Genomic DNA, 18,226 nt, shown 5'->3' on the forward strand with positions numbered 1-18,226 from the left:
TTAAAAGCATTTTTTCTTGTGACAGGCAGAAAAAAAGAATTGATACGATTGTTTTCATTAGTGGAGAACTTACAAAAACCTCCATGGTGCTTTGGATAGTTGAAAGAGGTAATTTTGAGGCGTTCCCATCTTCAGCTGACCCATACACATCAAATATCCCAAATCATCCCTTCTGAGCAGGGTTCTGTTGTTGTTGCTCTTTGGACACGTGCTTTATAAATTAGCTTTGGAGACACTGCTAAGAAGCCTCCTCTTCTTCCCTCCTTTTCCAGAGAGAAGGGGATTTCCAGAGCAGATCATGAGAGAAACATCCCTTCCCTGATGGGCATCTCTGCTTTTATCTGTCTGCAGCTCGGTTGCTTTGATACTTGTTCCAAAACACCTGCAATGGAATGGTTGCAACTATTTTAGTGGGGCTGTGCTGGCAGCTTGCCAGTGGAGATACTTTGGAAAGCATTTGTAGGGAAATGTGTTCTTCCCAAATCGGCCTGATAACATGCAGAATTTTATGTTGATTTTTAAGTGACATTAATCAAAAGCAGTTTAAATCCACATCTGTGTGATAGGCTGACCTTGGTGGAGCCATGACACTCAGTTGTGCTGCTCTGATTTGAATAATAGTGCCATATAAAAATATAAAAACTGTGTTTCCACAGTACCAGCTCTACTCACCGAGGACACCTTTGGTTTGGAGCTGATGAATCAGGTTGCTTAGATGCATATTTGAGAGTGTTGGGTTGCAGAAGATGCACAGCCTCAGTAAGCAGGGAATTCAGATGAATGGGGGGGGAAAAAAAGTAGTTTCTGCTGTTGCTTGTGGCAAAGAATTCCCAGATCCTTGTGCCTTAAGTAGGTCACGGCTGATGGAGCTGTGGGGGCATTCTGACTTGCAGAAAGAATTTTTGGTGACACAAAGCTTTAACTTTGCTGATAAACTGTTGATTTGAGAGATGTAGATGGATTTCAGGGCTATGAGAAGTCACTTGGTTATGTCACAGAATGGTTTGGGTTGGAAGGGACCTTAAAAATGATCCAGTTCCACCCCTGCCATGGGCAGGGACACCTTCCACTATCCCAGGGTGCTCCAAGCCTCATCCAACCTGGCCTGGAATAATCTCCTCAATAGTTAGAGGATGCAGTGTGCTCTGGTGAGTTTTGAATCTCAGGCTCTGCTGCATTCACAGTTCTTCAGCTCATCCTCTTCTATAAATCCATAGCTTCCTACCTCCCAGGAGCCATTCCTGATTTCCCATCTTGCTGTGCCACAGAACCTGTTGAATGATGAAGTTCCTTTTGCTCTTCATGGTTTTGAGGGTGGCTTGTCAGTTCTTGAAGCAGATAAGGAAGAACTGTGCTTGAGTTTAATCAATGGAATTGTCCCAGCGCGACCCTGGGAGCTCCCAACAGAACAGGAGGGACTGTAATCCCTTAGATTTGAAAAATAAGATGGGTGAAGGTGTATCAGAAGTTTAAACAAAAATGAGTGGGTTTAGAGGATTGGCTGAATTGGTGGGGCACTGCTTGCTTAATTCTGGAATCCATAAATCCATTTTCAACAAGCATCTGACCTGTTGGCATAGAGATTTTACTGGAAAAGATGGGTTTGTGTTACCCTGGTAGCTCCCTGGCACAGCAAAGCCTACAGGCAATTCCATTAAAACTCAGTGTCCAGAAGAACAAACAGCTCTTGGAGGGGTTAAACAGAGGAAGTCACAGCTGTTAATGGGGGATATGAAATCTGTCTGGCTCGTGTCAGGGTTTTTTATCAGGGTACCCAAATGAACGGTGTCACCAGGAAGAATCAGGGATGGAAGCGTGTCTGGAATTCACTCTGGGTGTTCCCTCAGCCTTCACAAACCCTTGACAGGGTAAGTTACTCCACTCTTGCGGATCATGGAATCCCAGAATGGTTTGAGTTGGAAGGTGCCTTAAAGATCATCCACTTCCCACCCCCTGCCATGGGCAGGGACACCTTCCACTGTCCCAGGGTGATCCAAGCCCCAGTGTCCAACCTGGCCTTGGCCACTTCCAGGGATCCAGGAGCAGCCACAGCTTCTCTGGGCACCCTGTGCCAGGGCCTCCCTCACAGGGAAGGATTTTCCTTCCCGTTATCCCATCTGAACCTGCTCCCTTTCAGTCTGAAGCCATTCCCCCTTGTCCTACCAGAACAAGTCCTTGTCCCAAGTTCCTCTCTCAGACCTGGCACGTGTGTTTATCCAGTGTGGGGCATGAGCAGCCCGTGACAGTGATGTTCATGATGTTCCTGTCCTGTTTGTGCAGCTGTTTCTGTCCCAACACTTCAGGGTTGGTGCAGCTCAGCTGAGACCACTGCGAAGCTGAGAGAACTTTTTTTCCCCTCTGTTCAGCAGAAGCATCACTTATCATAAGCAAAGTTACATTTTGTTTTAATCAGAATCACTTCAAAATCCAGGCCAAGTATCCAGGTTGGATTCTAAAGACCATTTCTGGCAGCAATTGTGAAGCAAAGCTGTTCTGGGATTTAAAGGTGTGTGAGTGAAAGCTCTCCTGGGTGCTTAATCAGCTTGTAAATGCTTGATTTGTGTTCCAGCTGGGGAACATTTAAGGACTGAATTCTGTTGTGATGTGGAAAGAAATTGCCTTTCTAGGACTATAAATCCGTTGTGCAGACACTTTTTATTTTTCAAGTGTGGGTGTGCATCCTCTTGGGTCATAATCACATTAAAGATCTGACTACAGCCAATAGTTGTATAAATAATGATATAAAACATCCATCATTAGATGAGCGGGACCCTTTGAGGAGAGCACACTTGAATAAAAACTTGGTCCTCTTCCCTGAGGGATCTTTGTCTGCCTTCCAGAGGGTAACGAGAAAAAACCCAACAACAAAGTATTTATATACGTTCAAATAATGCAAAAAATAATTTAAGGTCATTTTCATACAAATAAAATATTTAAGGTAGCTTTATTAATAAAAATAATCCGATTTTCACCCTTTTATCCAAATTTTCCTTTATGTATCAAGTCTTTATAGCCACTTCAGTTAATCCAGAGCTGAGACTGTCACACCTCTGACAGATCCAGCTTTTGACAGAGGAGCTGATGGTGATTGGATTGTACAGGGATTGATCCCCCCTAGGGCTGTTGGAAGAATTTAGAGGTTCAACTTCATTGTTGGCTTCTCCAGCATGTCCAGAGTGAGTCACAAACAGCATGGGCACTCAGCTTGGGATTCCCTGGAAAGCAGAACTCACCTCACCCAATAATAATGTGGCCAGGAAAGCTTTATTTGTGAGTAAAACACTCACTGCCACCGGTCATGGGGACTGGTGTTGGCAAAAAGGGAAATGGTGTCTCTGCTGGTGGTAAGGGATGAGTTGGGTGAGCTGGAGAGCCACAAAAAGTGGGATGAGCTGAGTCACTGGGCAAGGTCTGGGGAATGCTTGGCATGAGGGAGTGAGACCATTTTATCAATGCTGACACATTTTCCTAAATTGAAACCAGGGAAGAGATCGATGTGTGTGAGCATGGAGCGTCTGCCTCATCCCAGTGGCATCCCTGGTGCTGTTTAAACACTAAAACCAGACATTGTGTGTAGGTAACTTCCTGGAATGGATAAAGTTTCTTGAGTAAAAGACATTTCAAAAGGCAAATTGGCTTCAGATTTCTTCTGGTGTCCTGCTGTTGGCTCAGTGTTTACATATGGGGCAAGCTGGATGGGGATGAAGCAGCCTGGGATAGTGGAAGGTGGAAAGAGGGGGTGGAAAAAGATGGGTATTAAGGTCCTTTCCAACCCAAACCATTCTGGGATTCTCTGGGTTGTTTTTTTGTTGTTGCTCGTTTGGTTTGGTTTTTTTGGGGTTGTTTTGGTTTCATTTTTTTTGTTTGGTTTGGGGTGGTTTTTTGTGGGGTTTTTGTGTTTGTTTTTTGTTTGCTTTTTTGGGGATTTTTTTTTTTTTGCTTGTTTGTGGGGTTTTTTAATTTGTTTTGTTTTGTGCTGGGGTTTTTTGGTTGATTTTGGGTTTGTTTATTTTTTTTTTAGTGGAACTCTTTCTAGGGTTGCTCAGAGCCCAATCGAACTTCACCTTGAACACTGCCAGGGATGGGGAGTCCACATCCTCTGTGGGCAAAAAGACTTTTTTATACAGAGTGGGGTGTTATGGAAACAGCTGGAGTTCTCCAGCTGGGAGAGATGGGAATGGTCGGAGGGTCAGGAAAAATCTGAGGGCATTTGGGACAGAAATAAGGAGACAAGTGGAGAACTCTCTCCACTCTTCAAATATCTCCAGGCATCCTGACAAAATGTTTGGGATAGGAAGGGTTAAATCACAGTGGGGGGATTTTAAAATTTAGGTATTTTATTAGCTACATAGAGAAAGGTTAAATGTTAAGAGCAGAGAAGTGCAGAAAAGCATAAAATAAAAGGCAACATTTGTAAGGTTTTTTGGGAGCCTTGGCAAGATGTGTCACTTCAGCCTTGCTGTTGTTTGTTCACAAATTGGTTTTTTTCCTGAAATTCTAAAAAAAGCTGCCTTTTAAGAAAAATTAATTCAGTTAGGAATTGAAGAAAAATTAACCCAGTGCCTCTGTTCTTTTTAAAATCAGTGTAATACTTAATTTGCCTCTATATATTAATTTTCTGGGTCCTCCATGACTTTCTCAATTAACATTGCCACATATATGAAACCTTTTTTGGGGGAATGTGCTCCCTTGTGTTAGAAGTGCCTTAGGGAACTGCTTGTGAGGTTTCACTCAGAATTAGGTGCTCTTCCCCATCAGAATTAGATGTGGTAGGAAAAAAATACCTCATTTCCTGTGGCTTGTGTGTGAAATTTTTATTAGCATTGATTTTTATTGAATTTTATTTTTCTGACTTGATGTTAGGTTGGGAGACAAAACATCAGGCTTTTTTTAGTTGTAAAAACTGAGTAAACATACCGAGGAGAAATAAATGGTGTCAGCTCTTAAATTCCTGTTCAGTATCACGTGGGGAAAAAATCAAATCAAATTCTCCCACAGAGAGAAGCAGGAATAACTTTTTTTTTACAAAAATCTGCCTTTTTATGCAAAAAATCTCTTACTTCAGAGGATCATTGAAATAAGATGTAATGCCTCAGGCCTTGCTAGTTATTATAATGCAAATAATTTAAATTGATTTCTTGGCGAAAACCCAAACACAGCTTGTTTTGGTGCCTGTAAACTCTGGTTAATTCCTTTTGGCATCCTTTTATTTCCAACTGAAGTGTTCAGATGAGCAGGTTTGGAGCTCAAAGATACGGTTTTCAAGTGCAAGGAAAGATTTTTCTATGTTTTAAAACTGCACAAGTCTGTTTAAAGCACATTCTTCTGATGTTTGTTGTGGGGAGAAAACACACGTGTGGAAAAGCTCCCCGTTTTTGTTTCAAAGAGGAAGGGATTAGTGTTGTGCCTGGTGGCGTTTTAATTTGTCTTCACCCAAATTCTGGGTTTTTTCAAGCCTTTCACCATTCTCTCTATAAATTGGAACTTTTGTTAGCTCATCATTTATAGATTCTCCCTCATTTTAAACCCGTGACAAGCTGTAGTTCCTGAGTAAGTTAATAACTCCGTGGTACTGGAGGTATCTCTCTTTTTAATTTTTAGTGACCTTTAGGGGTATCTCAGACAATCCAACTCATGTCAGGGGAAGTAGGGCAAAAAAAAGGAGAGAAAAGGAGGTGCAGGTGGGATCTTCTGGCTCTCCACAACTCCTTGCAAGGAGGGGACAGCCAGTGGGGGTCGGGCTCTGCTCCCAGGGAACAGGGACAGGATGAGAGGAAATGACCTCAAGTTGCGCCACGAGAGGTTTAGATTGGATATTAAGGAAAAGCTCTTCTCTGAAAGTGTTGCCAAGCCCTGCACAGGCTGCCCAGGGCAGTGGTGGAGTCACTTTGCAATTCTGGTACGTACAGGTGGTCCTTTCCCAAAAAAAAAAAGCCAAGGTGGAGATCATGAAGTCTCTGAGATCTTCCTGAAAACATGCTAAAGGAAAGGCACTGCTCTTTTAATCCCGTAAAAACACACCTCGTGCCTCTGGCAATTGCACAGTGCAGGGAAACGCAGCCAAGGTGGTGTCATGGGAAGCTGGAGAAATTAATTTGCTTTGGTTTGCTTCAAATGGACACTGATTTATCCCAAGTTACAGGTTGGGGATAGACCTTGAAGTCTGCTGATGTCCAGTTTGTGGAACAGTACAAATGATCCCGTTCAGAAACCAAATCCCGCTGACTCAAAGATGTGCTGAGAGCTGTGACTAACACACCCCGGGCACATTCCAGTGGCTTGGGAAGTCTCTCTGAAGTCCTGCAGCTAAAGCTTTAAACCACCTTCAGAAGAGAGGGAAGAACGAGCACAATGGGCAGCGTCCCTAAAAGAGGGCACGAGCTTTTCACAGAGCTAAACATTGGCTAAAGTCCCTCAGCCAGGGCACAGGCAGGTCAGGTAACACCTTAAAACCTTTTCCTCCTCAATCCTATAATTCTATTATTAATTTTGATCCACCCTGGGTGATAGAATCACAGAATGGTTTGAGCTGGGAGGGACCTTCAACCTCATCTCGTCCCACCCCCTGCCATGGGCAGGGACACCTCCAACTATCCCAGGTTGTTCCAAGCCCTATCCAACCTGGCCTTGGACACTTCCTGGGGGCTGGAACAAGATGGTCTTTAAAGTCCCTTTCAACCCAAACCATTCTGGAATTCTATGGCTCTGTTCAAGCCCTACTTTCAAATTCTCAGCTAAAACTCCCTTCTGCTTCCTTGGTGGCGGTTTTGTGCCTTGAAAAGTGATTTAGCTCAGCACCTCACCGTGTCTTCAGAGCCTTGGACTATGCAGCACCTTATCTGCTTTGTTAATGCCAAAAATAAGTGTATCTTGTCGTTCACTCCTGATATTTGCACAGAGCTGAAGTGGTTGTGGGGGGAACCTGCTGGGCTCTGTTGCAGCTCTTCGACCATTAGCAGAAATTAGTTTTAAATTTAAAATCTCCTGATTGCTGATAGGACTCAGTGTGGACTCCATTTTTCAGGCAATCATTTAAAAACTAGAAATTTTACTTGTAAATATAGAAATTTTGGTCTCGAGCCTCTGAGATGTGATGGATTTACAGCTCAGGTGATTTTTGCACACAGTTTGTATTCACGAGGCAAAAAGGTGGGGAAATACATAATCTATATAAAGAATAGATAATCTATATAAGGAATATATAATCTATATAAGGTTAAGGGGCAGACACACACTTGGGATTATTAACTTGCCATTTATTTGCCATTGTAACAGCTCGTGCCTGGGAGGTTATAAATAAACCTACTATTGATCTGATGCCTTTGGGAAAGAATTCCCGTGCAGTGTGCGACGCTGATAAGCCGGCAGCTGCCCGTTCCCGAGTCCTCACGTCACGTTTAGCACTTGGCTTTGGGATGGACCCTTGAGGGGACGGTTCTGACCCACCTTGTCCCCGCAGCCTGTCCCCCACACCACCCAAACACACACTTCTGATGGGGTTTTTGCCCCCTCCTGTTGCTGGGCTGTCCCAGTGAGTCCCTAAAACACTGCCCTTTCGCCTCTGTCCTGCAGGAAATTTAATCTCCCCGGTAAATGACACCCAGAGCTATTTTGGAGCTGGGCTGCAGAGGGAAAGCGGAGCACGTCAGCGATTTGACTGGAGGAGGACAACCCAGAGGAGGGTGGGGAGGGGAGGTGGCACAGCCTAACCCTGGGCAGCAGAGCCACTGCCGGGGGACTTGGGGGGACCTTCTGCCGCACGTCCCTGCCATCGCTGGGGTTTCTGTTTTATTTTCCTGGAGGGGAAAGGGGGGGGGAAAACCCAAGCCAACATGGTCTCCCCATGTCCTCTGTTCCCCTCTTCCCTCTTCCCCCTCCTTTCATCTCAGTAGGAATCGGCTTTTTCTTCCCCTGCCCAGAGCTTTGTCCTCCTCAGACTCAGACAAGACTCCAGGTAAGACCAAAACCTTCAGCTAAGGAGAGGTGGATTTTTGGGGATGCTGATGTCCAGCAGGAAGTGGAGAAGGTTGGTAGCTGAGGGAGGGGTGAGGTTGTTCTATGTCGCGCTGGAGGATGTTTTGCTTTATGAAACATATTTTGGGATGGAGCTGACGGTGCAGGTATTAAATCCATCCTTCATTTTCTCTGAGCCAAATGTGGATTGTTCTGATTAATTACTTTTGAGCGAAGATCAGCCTGCAGAGGAAAGGAGAAAAGTGAAGAAAATCAGATTTAGAGCCATTGACTCAACTTGATACACTTTGTCCCCAAGTTTGAGACAGCACCGGGCATGGAGAGTGTGGAAAACATATGGAGAGGTGGCAGAAAGGAACATTTTGAAAAGTTTTATTGCCAGGGCATAATCTCAGTGCAGCTTTTCTCTTTGGCCAGGACTTTTTTTCCCTCTGAGCTCCTCTCTGGTGTCAATACAGATTCACTCTGCAACCCCCCACCCTCCTCCCACTTCTCCAAATGGCTCTGAGGGGAGATGGGGAGAGATGGAGCTCAACAGCTGAGGCTATTTTGGGCCCTACAGCTCAATGGGGTGGAGTGACTGTAATGACAATGACGTCCACTTGTTAAAATACAAGGGCTTAGGTCGGAGCTGCGGCTGATTGTCACCAAAGGAATTCTTTGTCCATATGGGAGCTGGGATCCCGCAACTTCCTCGTGTAGGAAATCACATGTGCTAGAACAGGAGCATTTCTAGCTTTGCAAGACTGTTTTTTCTGGGATTCTGCCACAGATGCTTCTCTCCAGAGCTGTGTGTAAAGCAAAATCCAGCTGGGTGAAATTTGTGATGAAATTCCTGGATTTACATTGTTCCTTTTCTGTCCCCTGGGTGGAAACCCCAGAATGTATGTCTTTCCTCTCCATTTGTCTCCTTTTTTCTCATCCCCACAGAACAGGAGTGAGCACCACAGTGTGCCCCAGACCTCCCTGGTGCTTTGGCCTTCTGCTATTGCCAGAGCAGCCTTGGGAGGCTCAGAAAAATACAAGGAAAAGTGACTGCCATGGAGTCTTGAGGGGTGGCTCTGTGGCTGCCATGGAGTCTTGAGGGGCTGCTCTGTGCAGTTCTAGCCCTCTGGAAGTTTCAGGGATGGTTTTGTAGCTCCATCAAGGGCAGAATGTGAAGTGAAGCCCCTTGGTGCAGTAAAACCCAAGGAGGATGAAATCCCTTCCATGCACGGAATTTCTTGGAGCTCTTGATGTGTTGATGGAAAATGGTTTCTGGCCCGGTAATTGAAAGTGGGATGAGTTTTATAAGATAGGTCTGTCTCTGCAGAGAGGAAAGAGAAGTGTTTTAACCACATAAATCATCTAAGTGGCTTGACTCTCTCGTGGTTTTTATGAAGTGTGTGCTGCTAACGTGGCTGGAAGGTGATCTGACCTTCCTGCCCATTGCACAAACCATGTGATTTGTTCTTGTTCCTTGTTGGTATTTTCTAGACAGTTGAACCCTCGTTTGCTACCAGTCATTGGAAACATCCAGGTTATTGATAAGGGATTAATAGTGGGAGTATGAGGGGATGCAGGTCCCTCCTGAGGCACTTGGTGCATATTCAGCCCCGCCCTGAAGGTCAGAATTGTCTTGAGCTTCTCCTTTTCCCTGAGGGCTGCTCACCATGTTTAACACCGTGCCAGCCTCTGACCTGCCATGAACTTTCCCTCAACATCTCCTGTGGATTTTGGCTGAGGATGGAGGCCGTGGATGGGAGGGAATGCTGACAAGCCTTACTCTGAGATGAGTTAGAAGCCCCTTGCAAAAGGCTTTGTGTGCTGCAGGTTCTCTGTGTCCGACGTCTCCAGTGACTGATCCACAACAGAAACCTCTCCCATCTGCTCGTCCAGTGACCTTTGGACATGCCAAAATCGCTTCTCCCTCAGTGAAGTGGAATTCAGAGTAGCCCAAGCTAAGCCCTGAGCCCAGCTCCTCAGCCACAGGCACCGTTCCTGCTCCGGTGGAACGGGATAAATCCTGCCTCCCTGGATTAGAGCGCTGGCGCAAACCCGCGCAGAGCCCCGATTTAGGGATGTAATGGGCAGGGAGCACTGGGTGTGCTGGTGTGCATTTCACCCTCAGAGCTCCCTGTCTGGTGTGACGGCTCTCAGGCACCCACCAGAGCCCGGCTGATGTCACCCAGCCCACAGCTGACACCGAACACTTGTGCTATCCCAAAGTTGTCCGTTCCCCGGGAGGCTGCTGGAAGCGAGAGGGCAGCTGGGTTACTGCTGTTTTCCCTCGGCAGGATTTTAAACATCAAAGGAAACCCCAACTTCCCATTTGACAACTCATCGACTTCCCACCCACAGATTCCATTTCCTGATGTTTTTAGATGGAACAATACAAGCAGATAAATCATGTAAACTATGGTAATACCAGTGCTGCCTTGATTTTTATCTGAAGCTTCTGTTCCAGGGATGTTCTTTGAAGGCTCAGGATTCAGAGACAGGAGGTTCCCTGTAAATCCTGCGTTTCCTGTCAGGAAAAGGAGTGAAAGGATTAGAATTTAGCATTGCAGGGGAAGTTCAGGAAGCATAAACTCCAAAGGAAAGAAAAATACCTCAAATCAATATATTTTTGACTTGGGCAAAGAAAGGGTAAAAGAGGATTGAGGAAATGAGGAAACAGGGACATGGTGGACCTAAATGTGGTGTTGAGAGGACCTCTTTGCTTCTAACCTGTGTTTGGATCTTGGTGATCCCAGGTTTAATTATGTCCCCAAAGTCTCCAATTTTGCAATTGTGCTACTCATGGCCGCCTTTATCTTGGGAATATTTTATGAGATGTATTTTATGAGTGCTTTTTGCTCTTTGCCCTGAGTCCTGGTGGACAGGATTCTCTTTCTAGTCCTTGGATGCAAAGGCTTGGACAGAGAATAATCTGTTCCCCCTGTCCTCCCTCACACAAAGAGCTTCATTGCAGGCTGTTGAAAGCTTGGGTGACAATTTGCCATGGGGAGGACCTCTGACTTCTCAGAGGTTGTTGAAGCCTTTCCAGGTGCAGATCAGCATTGATGAAGCAGTGTGAAACCAACCCATCAGCCACCACAGTGCAGTGAATCCCAGGAGGTTGGGATGGAACATCTGGGAAAGTAGGAGGTGTCCAGTCAAGAGAAGAAAAGGCTCTGGTGAGACCTGAGAAGCTCCTTCCAGGGCCTAAAGGGACTCCAGGAGAGCTGGAGAGGGCCTTGGGATAAGGGATGAAGTGACAGAACACAGGGAATGGGTTCCCGCTGGCAGAGGGATATTGGGAAGAAATTCTTCCCTGTGAGGGTGGGGAGGCCCTGGCACAGGGTGCCCAGAGCAGCTGTGGCTGCCCCTGGATCCCTGGAAGTGGCCAAGGCCAGGCTGGATGGGGCTTGGAGCAGCCTGAGACAGTGGGAGGTGTCCCTGTCCACGGCAGGGGGTGAAACTGGATGTCCTTTAAGATCCCTTCTGACCCAAACCATTCTGGGATTCTGTGGCACCTCCATCAGGGCTCTCCACCTGCTGATGAGTTCCACATCTGAGTACTCCAGCAGGAACTGGACAAGTCTGTGGTTGTTCCCACTGCAAGGGACTCGTTCCCTTCTCCATGGGAAGCAGGTGCTGGGCACACACAGGCAGTGGTGGGACAGGAGTGGGCAGGAGGCCTGGACCAGCTGCACGGCCCAGTGTTGGCTCCAGGACAGTGATTTATTTGCCTTATCTGATAGCTCTGTGCAGTTCTGCCTCTTTCCCCAAACACAAACCAGGGAAAATCCGAATGAATAAAGACATAAGCAAAATCACAAGTGCTGCCAGCTTGCCTTCGGCGTGCTCAGAAATACCGCAGATGGGAATGTGATCTCTGCTGCAAATGATTAATCACAGAGGGGTTACATGGGGAAATATGACACTGGTAAATGTCTGAGATTTATTGGAAAGGGCATTTGCATTGACTAGGTTTATTCATGCTTTGTTGCTGGTGCTGTCACTTCCAAGGGAGCTGCTCTGGCATTTGCAGAGAGTTGCCTTTTTTTTTTTTTAAAGTTTCAGAGTTACTGGTTTTGTTTTTTTTTCCCTAAAGTTTGAATGAACATGTAGATAATCTAAATGAGTAATTATTGAATAAGTTGATTGACAAGTTACACAGTAGAAATATTAAACCTTGCCCTTTCAGTATGTTCACTGTCCTCTCCTTGCTCCTAAATCTATTTATCATCATAATCCAGTGTGATGCATTTTATCCCATTTGAAATTCTGAAATGTAATTTATCTCATGCAGCCTGTCTAACCTGTTAGATGTATTAGATACTTACACAGCCTCATCCTTGCTGCAGGTTAGGATTTCGTGCTCTCTACACCCATAAAACAAGTTTCTCCCCCTTTTTCAGATGGGGAATAAAGATACAAGAACTGGAGTGTCTTTCTTGTAATTGTGAAAGTAAGCCAGTGGCAGAGCAAGGAATAAACCCTGTTTTTCTTTCCATGTTTGAAAAAGATCTAAACTAATGATGAGCATGGGCTCTTCTCACTGATCCCTGGATTTTCTTCTGGCATCCTGGCTGTTCATAATGGTGTAAAAACCTTAGAGCGTGAGGGCACATGGAGAAAGCTGGGTGAGGTGCAGGGGATGTGGGGTTTTCACCCTGCTCTAGGAGGTCTGTGGGCGCAGGATCATGTACTAGATGATGGAGAGAAATGAGTTGCAAACACCAGATGAGTGTTTGGGAGCCGTGGAAGAGGGAGGCTGGACCTTGAGGTCACTGGGAAAGAGCATCTTGGGTGGATTTGCTGCACCCAGTTGGTTCAGGAGCAAAATCAACAGGCATCTGGTGCAGGATCTTCCCTGGTTTTTGGCTGTTCCTGACTGTCAGAGGTACCAGGGAGCAGCTGGGGTGTGCTTGTTTGGGCACAGCTTAGCATGGAAGGACAGGGAGAGAAGGATGCACTTTAGGAAGTGAGCAGCATTCCTGCTCTTGTAAGAGCCAGGCTTTGAGAGCCCTCACCGTGCTCCAACAGAGCAGAGCTCTCCTCCAGGCATGGAAAAGTGTCCTGGGGCCCAGGTGGTGGAAACAGCTCACGGGTGGGTTGAGGGAAGCCACTGGTTGCTGGGAGGTCCCTGGCTGGTTCCCAACAGCTCCTCTCATGTCTCTGTAGCCACCTCAGTGCTCCGGGCACTTCTCCATGTTATGCAGACCCCAGTTTGATGGAGAATTGAAGCAACTCTATTTTTCTGCTCTTTTTGACACTATGAAGCTGGAAATGAGTGAGTGGTGCATCAGTCAGAGACAACAGGAACCCAGGAAGGGTGAGGAGTGGCAGTGTCCTCTGAAGGTGAATCCAAGTGCTTTGATGGCATGGTGGAGCCTGAAATTCAAGCTAATGGCTGGGAAATATTAGGACTTGAGCTCTGAGTCTGTGTTCTGATTGTTAACTTGTTGTTAATGCAGTGAATGGTTCTGCTGGGCTCTCCAGAGTGGAGCTGAACCTCAGCATCTCCTTCTGAACATTGAAATGGTCCTTCCCCAAATGAGCAGAAGACTCTGATTCTCAACCAGTTGACTTCAGTGGAAGTTTCCACTGACTTCAGTGTACTTTGGCTCAAGCCCCAGGCTCGTATCTGCCCCTTCTAACCATTCGTGCAGCTTCTCTGCTTGCAGCTGCACAAGCGTTTATGGAAAAATGCATTTTAAAGCTCGGCTGAGGGCAGAGGTTGAAGGTAATAAGAGGAACCAAAGAAGTTCAAACTAATTCACAGATTTCTAGACCAGTTTGAGACGAAGAGAAAAAGAGATCTGTACTGAAGGTGGCCACTTAACAGAAAGTGAGTTGGTCTTAGCCCTTATGACTGCAAGTCATTCTTTATCCTCTTAGCATTTATTAAAAGTAAATTTTCCCCATTACTGCTTTTTCCCCCCCTCCCAGATTTAGTATTTGCAACCTGTTTCTTTAATTTCTAAAGATTTGTGGTAGAATGATGAAATTTGCTCAATACCAGGAAACAAAAGCAACCCAAATTGAATTAGTTTAGAAAGGATCGATCTCATCTAAAGGGAAAAGTCTGTGACTGCTTCTTATCTTTCATGTGTTCTTTGGGGTGGGAGACACAGCATAGGCCAGGACATGGTGTATTTTTCCTGTTAAATATAGAGAGATTACATTTGATTTGGCCTTAGATCTGTGAACTGGATGAAGTTTAAAGTTTGGCTCAGCGATACCTTCTTCAATGATAATAACGATCACAAAATCATAGAATATCCTGAGTGGAAGGGACCCACAAAGACCATTGAGTCCAACTCCTGGCCTTGCTCAGGACAACCCCAAGGATCCCCTGCTGTGCCTGAGAGTGTCGTCCAAAAGTTTCTTGAGCTCTCATAACAAATACCATTTTGTATTTTTGTGCTACCCCTTTTCTAGTATGGGGATTTAATGGTAACTCGTGTTTTTCATTCTCCAGCAGCATAAGTGGAAAGGAAATGGTAATTTGTTATTAATTCTCATGCATAATTTGCCATTTACCTCAGCAAGTACATTGTCATATATACACTGTGCACATAATTATTTGTGAGCCCATCCCTGTCTTGATATGAAGAAGTGGGAGCTGAGCCAAGAGATTGGGAAAACAAGTGATTTTTCCCAAGGTCATGCAGCAGGTCGATCCAACCCTCACTCCCTGATGCCATCAGTGATTTCACATTAACATAACTGCACTAACAGGAGCTGGAGGAGGATGGAAAAGTGGTGATTTAAGAAATTAAAGCAGGGTTTTGGCCTGCTCCTATTGACTTCTGCTGGAGCAGAGGGGGAGATGGTGAGAGCACCTGCCATTGAGTGAGAGAGTGGGTAGATGTGTGGCCAGCAGGGAAGCCAAACTGCTGTAGGATTAAGAAGGATATTTCTGTCTTAGTGACTGGGTTTTATTTCCTTTCTGAGTTACAGCACCCAGAGCCTTGGTCCTTCTGCTTTGTGCAGCACTTTGAAGGTGAAAAAGCAGGGATGTGCTCATCTGGAGTACGACCATTCCTACGGCTCAGACAGGAGCAGCCAGGACAGAGGGGTCTGGCATCATGAGGCCAAAGAGATTAAACAGCTTGAAGAGAAATGGTGCACTCAAATCTTCTTGGAAAACCTGGTCTAGGAGGTTACTCCCTGCCCACGGCGGGGGGTTGGAATGAGGTGATCTTTAAGGTCCCTTCCAACCCAAACCATTCTGTGCTTCTGTGATGGAGGAAATATCTTGGTGGGCAGACACATCTCTCAGAATTTAGCGTCCATTGGTTTCCCTGTGGTTGCAGAACCAGCCCATCTGCCACACAGCTTTAGTGCAGGTCACTTTCTGAGTGCCACAGATGAAAGGCACCATCATGTTCCCTCTGTATGAGCAGCCCAAGGAATTCTGTTTTGCCCAGTGGCTCTGTGGGGAAGAGAGCTACCTTATTCAGCAGCTTATTAACCTCAAACATAAGAAATCTTCAAAAAATATTCCAAGGCTTTCTCACCCATGATGAGACTGGCATTGAAATCATGGGGGTTCCAGGTGACAAACATCCTGACACCACAGGAGTGCAACAATTCTTTGGCTGCACCTTCTGCTCTCTCCTGACGTTTTTTCTTTCTGTCCCCCTTTAGGAAGGAAGCCAGGATGGATTACAGCTCACTCAGCGGGGTCCCGCGCTTCCTGACCCGGCCCAAGGCGTTTATGGTGTCTGTAGGGAAGGATGCCACCCTGAGCTGCCAGATCATTGGAAACCCCATCCCAGTGGTGAGCTGGGAAAAGGATAAACTTCCAGTCCAGTCTGGGGGAAGGTTTAAAACCACAGAGGACGGGGATTTGTATCGGCTAACCATCTATGACCTGAACCTGGAGGACAGTGGCCAGTACATCTGCCGGGCCAAGAACACCATCGGGGAGGCTTTTGCTGCTGTCAGCATCAAAGTGGGAGAGGAGACCACAGTCACGGAGTCAGCTCCTTACTTCATCCAGAAACCTTCCAGCATCAAAGTAACCTTGGGAGAAGACGCCATGTTCAAATGCAAAGTCCAGGGTAGCCCTCCCCTCTCGGTGAACTGGGAGAAGGACGGGAGATACCTGAGGAACAAGGCAGATGCTGGACGCTTCCAAATTGAGTCTGCTGGTGAGTCAAACGCTCTCACCATCCAGTGTGCCCAGCTGGGGGACAGTGGCACCTACACCTGCCGGGCAGAGAACCTCATCGGCTCCGCCAGCGCCTCGGCCGCGCTGGTGGTGGAAACGCATGGCTCCTCCAACCCAGGCAGCAGCAACTTCGATGCCAGCTGCGGCAAGACGGCCTCCTTGCTGTCCCACCTGCAGAAGAGGCGGGAGGAGATCAGGAAGATGGACATCTCCCACAGGACTCTTGACTCGGCTTCTGCCCAGTTGTACTCCGCAGTAGAGGGGTTGTCCAGCATCGGCTACAGCCTGTCCCAGGACTATGAGCGGGCAGCGGGACTGACCAAAGGAGCCCGCAACACCACTTTCGGGGCGCTGACACGCATGTGCAGCGTGACGGAGGGGAAGCACGCCAAACTGAGCTGCTACGTGACAGGCGAGCCCAAGCCCGTGATTGTGTGGAAGAAGGACAACGAGGTCATCTTGGAAGGCCGGCGGCACGTCATCTATGAGGATGACCAGGAGAACTTTGTGCTGAAGATCCTCTTCTGCAAGCAGACAGACAACGGGCTGTACACCTGCACGGCCTCCAACTTGGCGGGGCAGACCTACAGCTCTGTGCTCGTCACTGTCAAAGGTGGGTGTTTGTGGTTCTCACCAGGGTGGGTGTGCCTGCAAAGAGACACCCCTGAATTGGGGTGGAGGTTTGAACAAAACTGCTGTCTCCAAACTGCTGCAGGGAAGCGTGGTTAGATGTGAATAAGGCTCTCCAGGTGGAAAGGGGCTTGTGCACTCGAATTGGTGACTTGGGGAGAGAGTCCCATCGTTGGTGGCTTCCGGGAAGGGCACTAAAGAGGTGCCAGGCGGGGGTGGATGATATAGAACTGGCTGGTTGTGGGGCAGCTGGGATGCACCAGATCCCTACAGCTCCCGTCAGTCCTGGCTTTACAGTGATGCAAGAGATCTGTTCCCATGCTCTGGGTCAATGACTGCCAATGCCCCGTCTCACCCTCCAGGCTTTAATCTCATCTGGGTTTGTGTTCACCACGGGGTTTACTCAGACGTGCCATTAGCAGTAGTAGTGGAAACCCCTCCCTACAGGATGAGTGTGTCAGGCTGCCTTGGATCCCCTGGGAGACCTACTCCAACTCTAATTACAGTCCAGCTCGGTTTTCCTGTACAGTGACCCACCAGCAGCCTTGTTCTTGCCAGGCTCTTCAGTCTTTTCCCAGTTTGTGTTGCTAGATAGTCTGTGTTCCTTGAATGCTCTGAGAAAAGCTGCCAGGTCCAGGTTGCCTTTGTTTGCCATAGTCAGTGGTGAGGAGCTTGCCTTCAGAGGGTCACTGCAGACTGGTGAAGGTCAGACCAAGTTCTTCAGAATGACAACAAAAGTGTGACACACAGTTTTTATAGAATCCCAGAATGGTTTGAATCAGAAGAGATCCTAAAGATCATCTCATTCCAACCTCCTGCCTTGGGCAAGGACACCTTCCACCAAAACAGGTTGCTCCAAACCCTGTTCAACCTGGCCTTGAACAATCCAGGAAGCTCGAAATTTTCCAGCTGCTCTCCCATTTGGCAAGGGGACAGCAGGCAGTTTGCAGCCCAGGTGTCACCTGTAAGTGAGCTGTCAGAAACAAAAGATTTTGCCACTCGAGTGGTAAAATTGATGTTTTTTTCACTGGCAGCAAAATAAATTAGAAATCCAAATAAGCAGGAATGATCTGTACTTCATACTCGTCTTTAAGTCTCTCTGGTTTTATTTGATTTTCTCTTTTCCCTTTTTTGGGCCTCCCCTTTTACGCTCAGAGTCTTTCCCATCAGTGGCTCAGTCCCTGTGTCCATCAGTGACACCTGATCCGTGGAACTCAGGGGCACCTGTCCCACCCCTTGCTGTCCCTTGGAGGTGCTGAGTGGCGTGGGGAGGGGCATTTGTCCTGTTCCATAAAGCTGTGATTGCCTCATGAGCTGGGACTCAGAGCAGAAGATCAATCCTGGCCCTTGGGTGGGTGATCACTTTGAGGATAGATCAAGCTCAGTTGCTCACCCAACACCTTGCAAAAACAAACACCCCCTGCTCTGCCTGTGCTTATCTGATTGCTCTCTTGGCTGCAACCCCTTCCAAAG

At 46.9% G+C, this 18,226-nt stretch overlaps 1 protein-coding gene across 1 annotated transcript in view; it reads left to right on the top strand.

Annotated features, from left to right (window-relative positions):
* The first annotated feature begins 7,773 nt into the window (after nt 1–7,773).
* The window catches only part of OBSCN (obscurin, cytoskeletal calmodulin and titin-interacting RhoGEF), a 142,241-nt gene continuing 131,788 nt past the window's right edge, over nt 7,774–18,226 (top strand). The window contains exons 1-2 of the mRNA XM_032133486.1: nt 7,774–7,954; nt 15,598–16,736. Of these exons, the coding sequence (XP_031989377.1) occupies nt 15,611–16,736 (1,126 nt within the window). The 5' untranslated portion in view covers nt 7,774–7,954; nt 15,598–15,610. The remainder of the gene's footprint in view (nt 7,955–15,597; nt 16,737–18,226) is intronic.

The sequence above is a fragment of the Corvus moneduloides genome, chromosome 1 (assembly GCF_009650955.1).
Source record: "Corvus moneduloides isolate bCorMon1 chromosome 1, bCorMon1.pri, whole genome shotgun sequence".
NCBI classification, from domain to species: domain Eukaryota; kingdom Metazoa; phylum Chordata; class Aves; order Passeriformes; family Corvidae; genus Corvus; species Corvus moneduloides.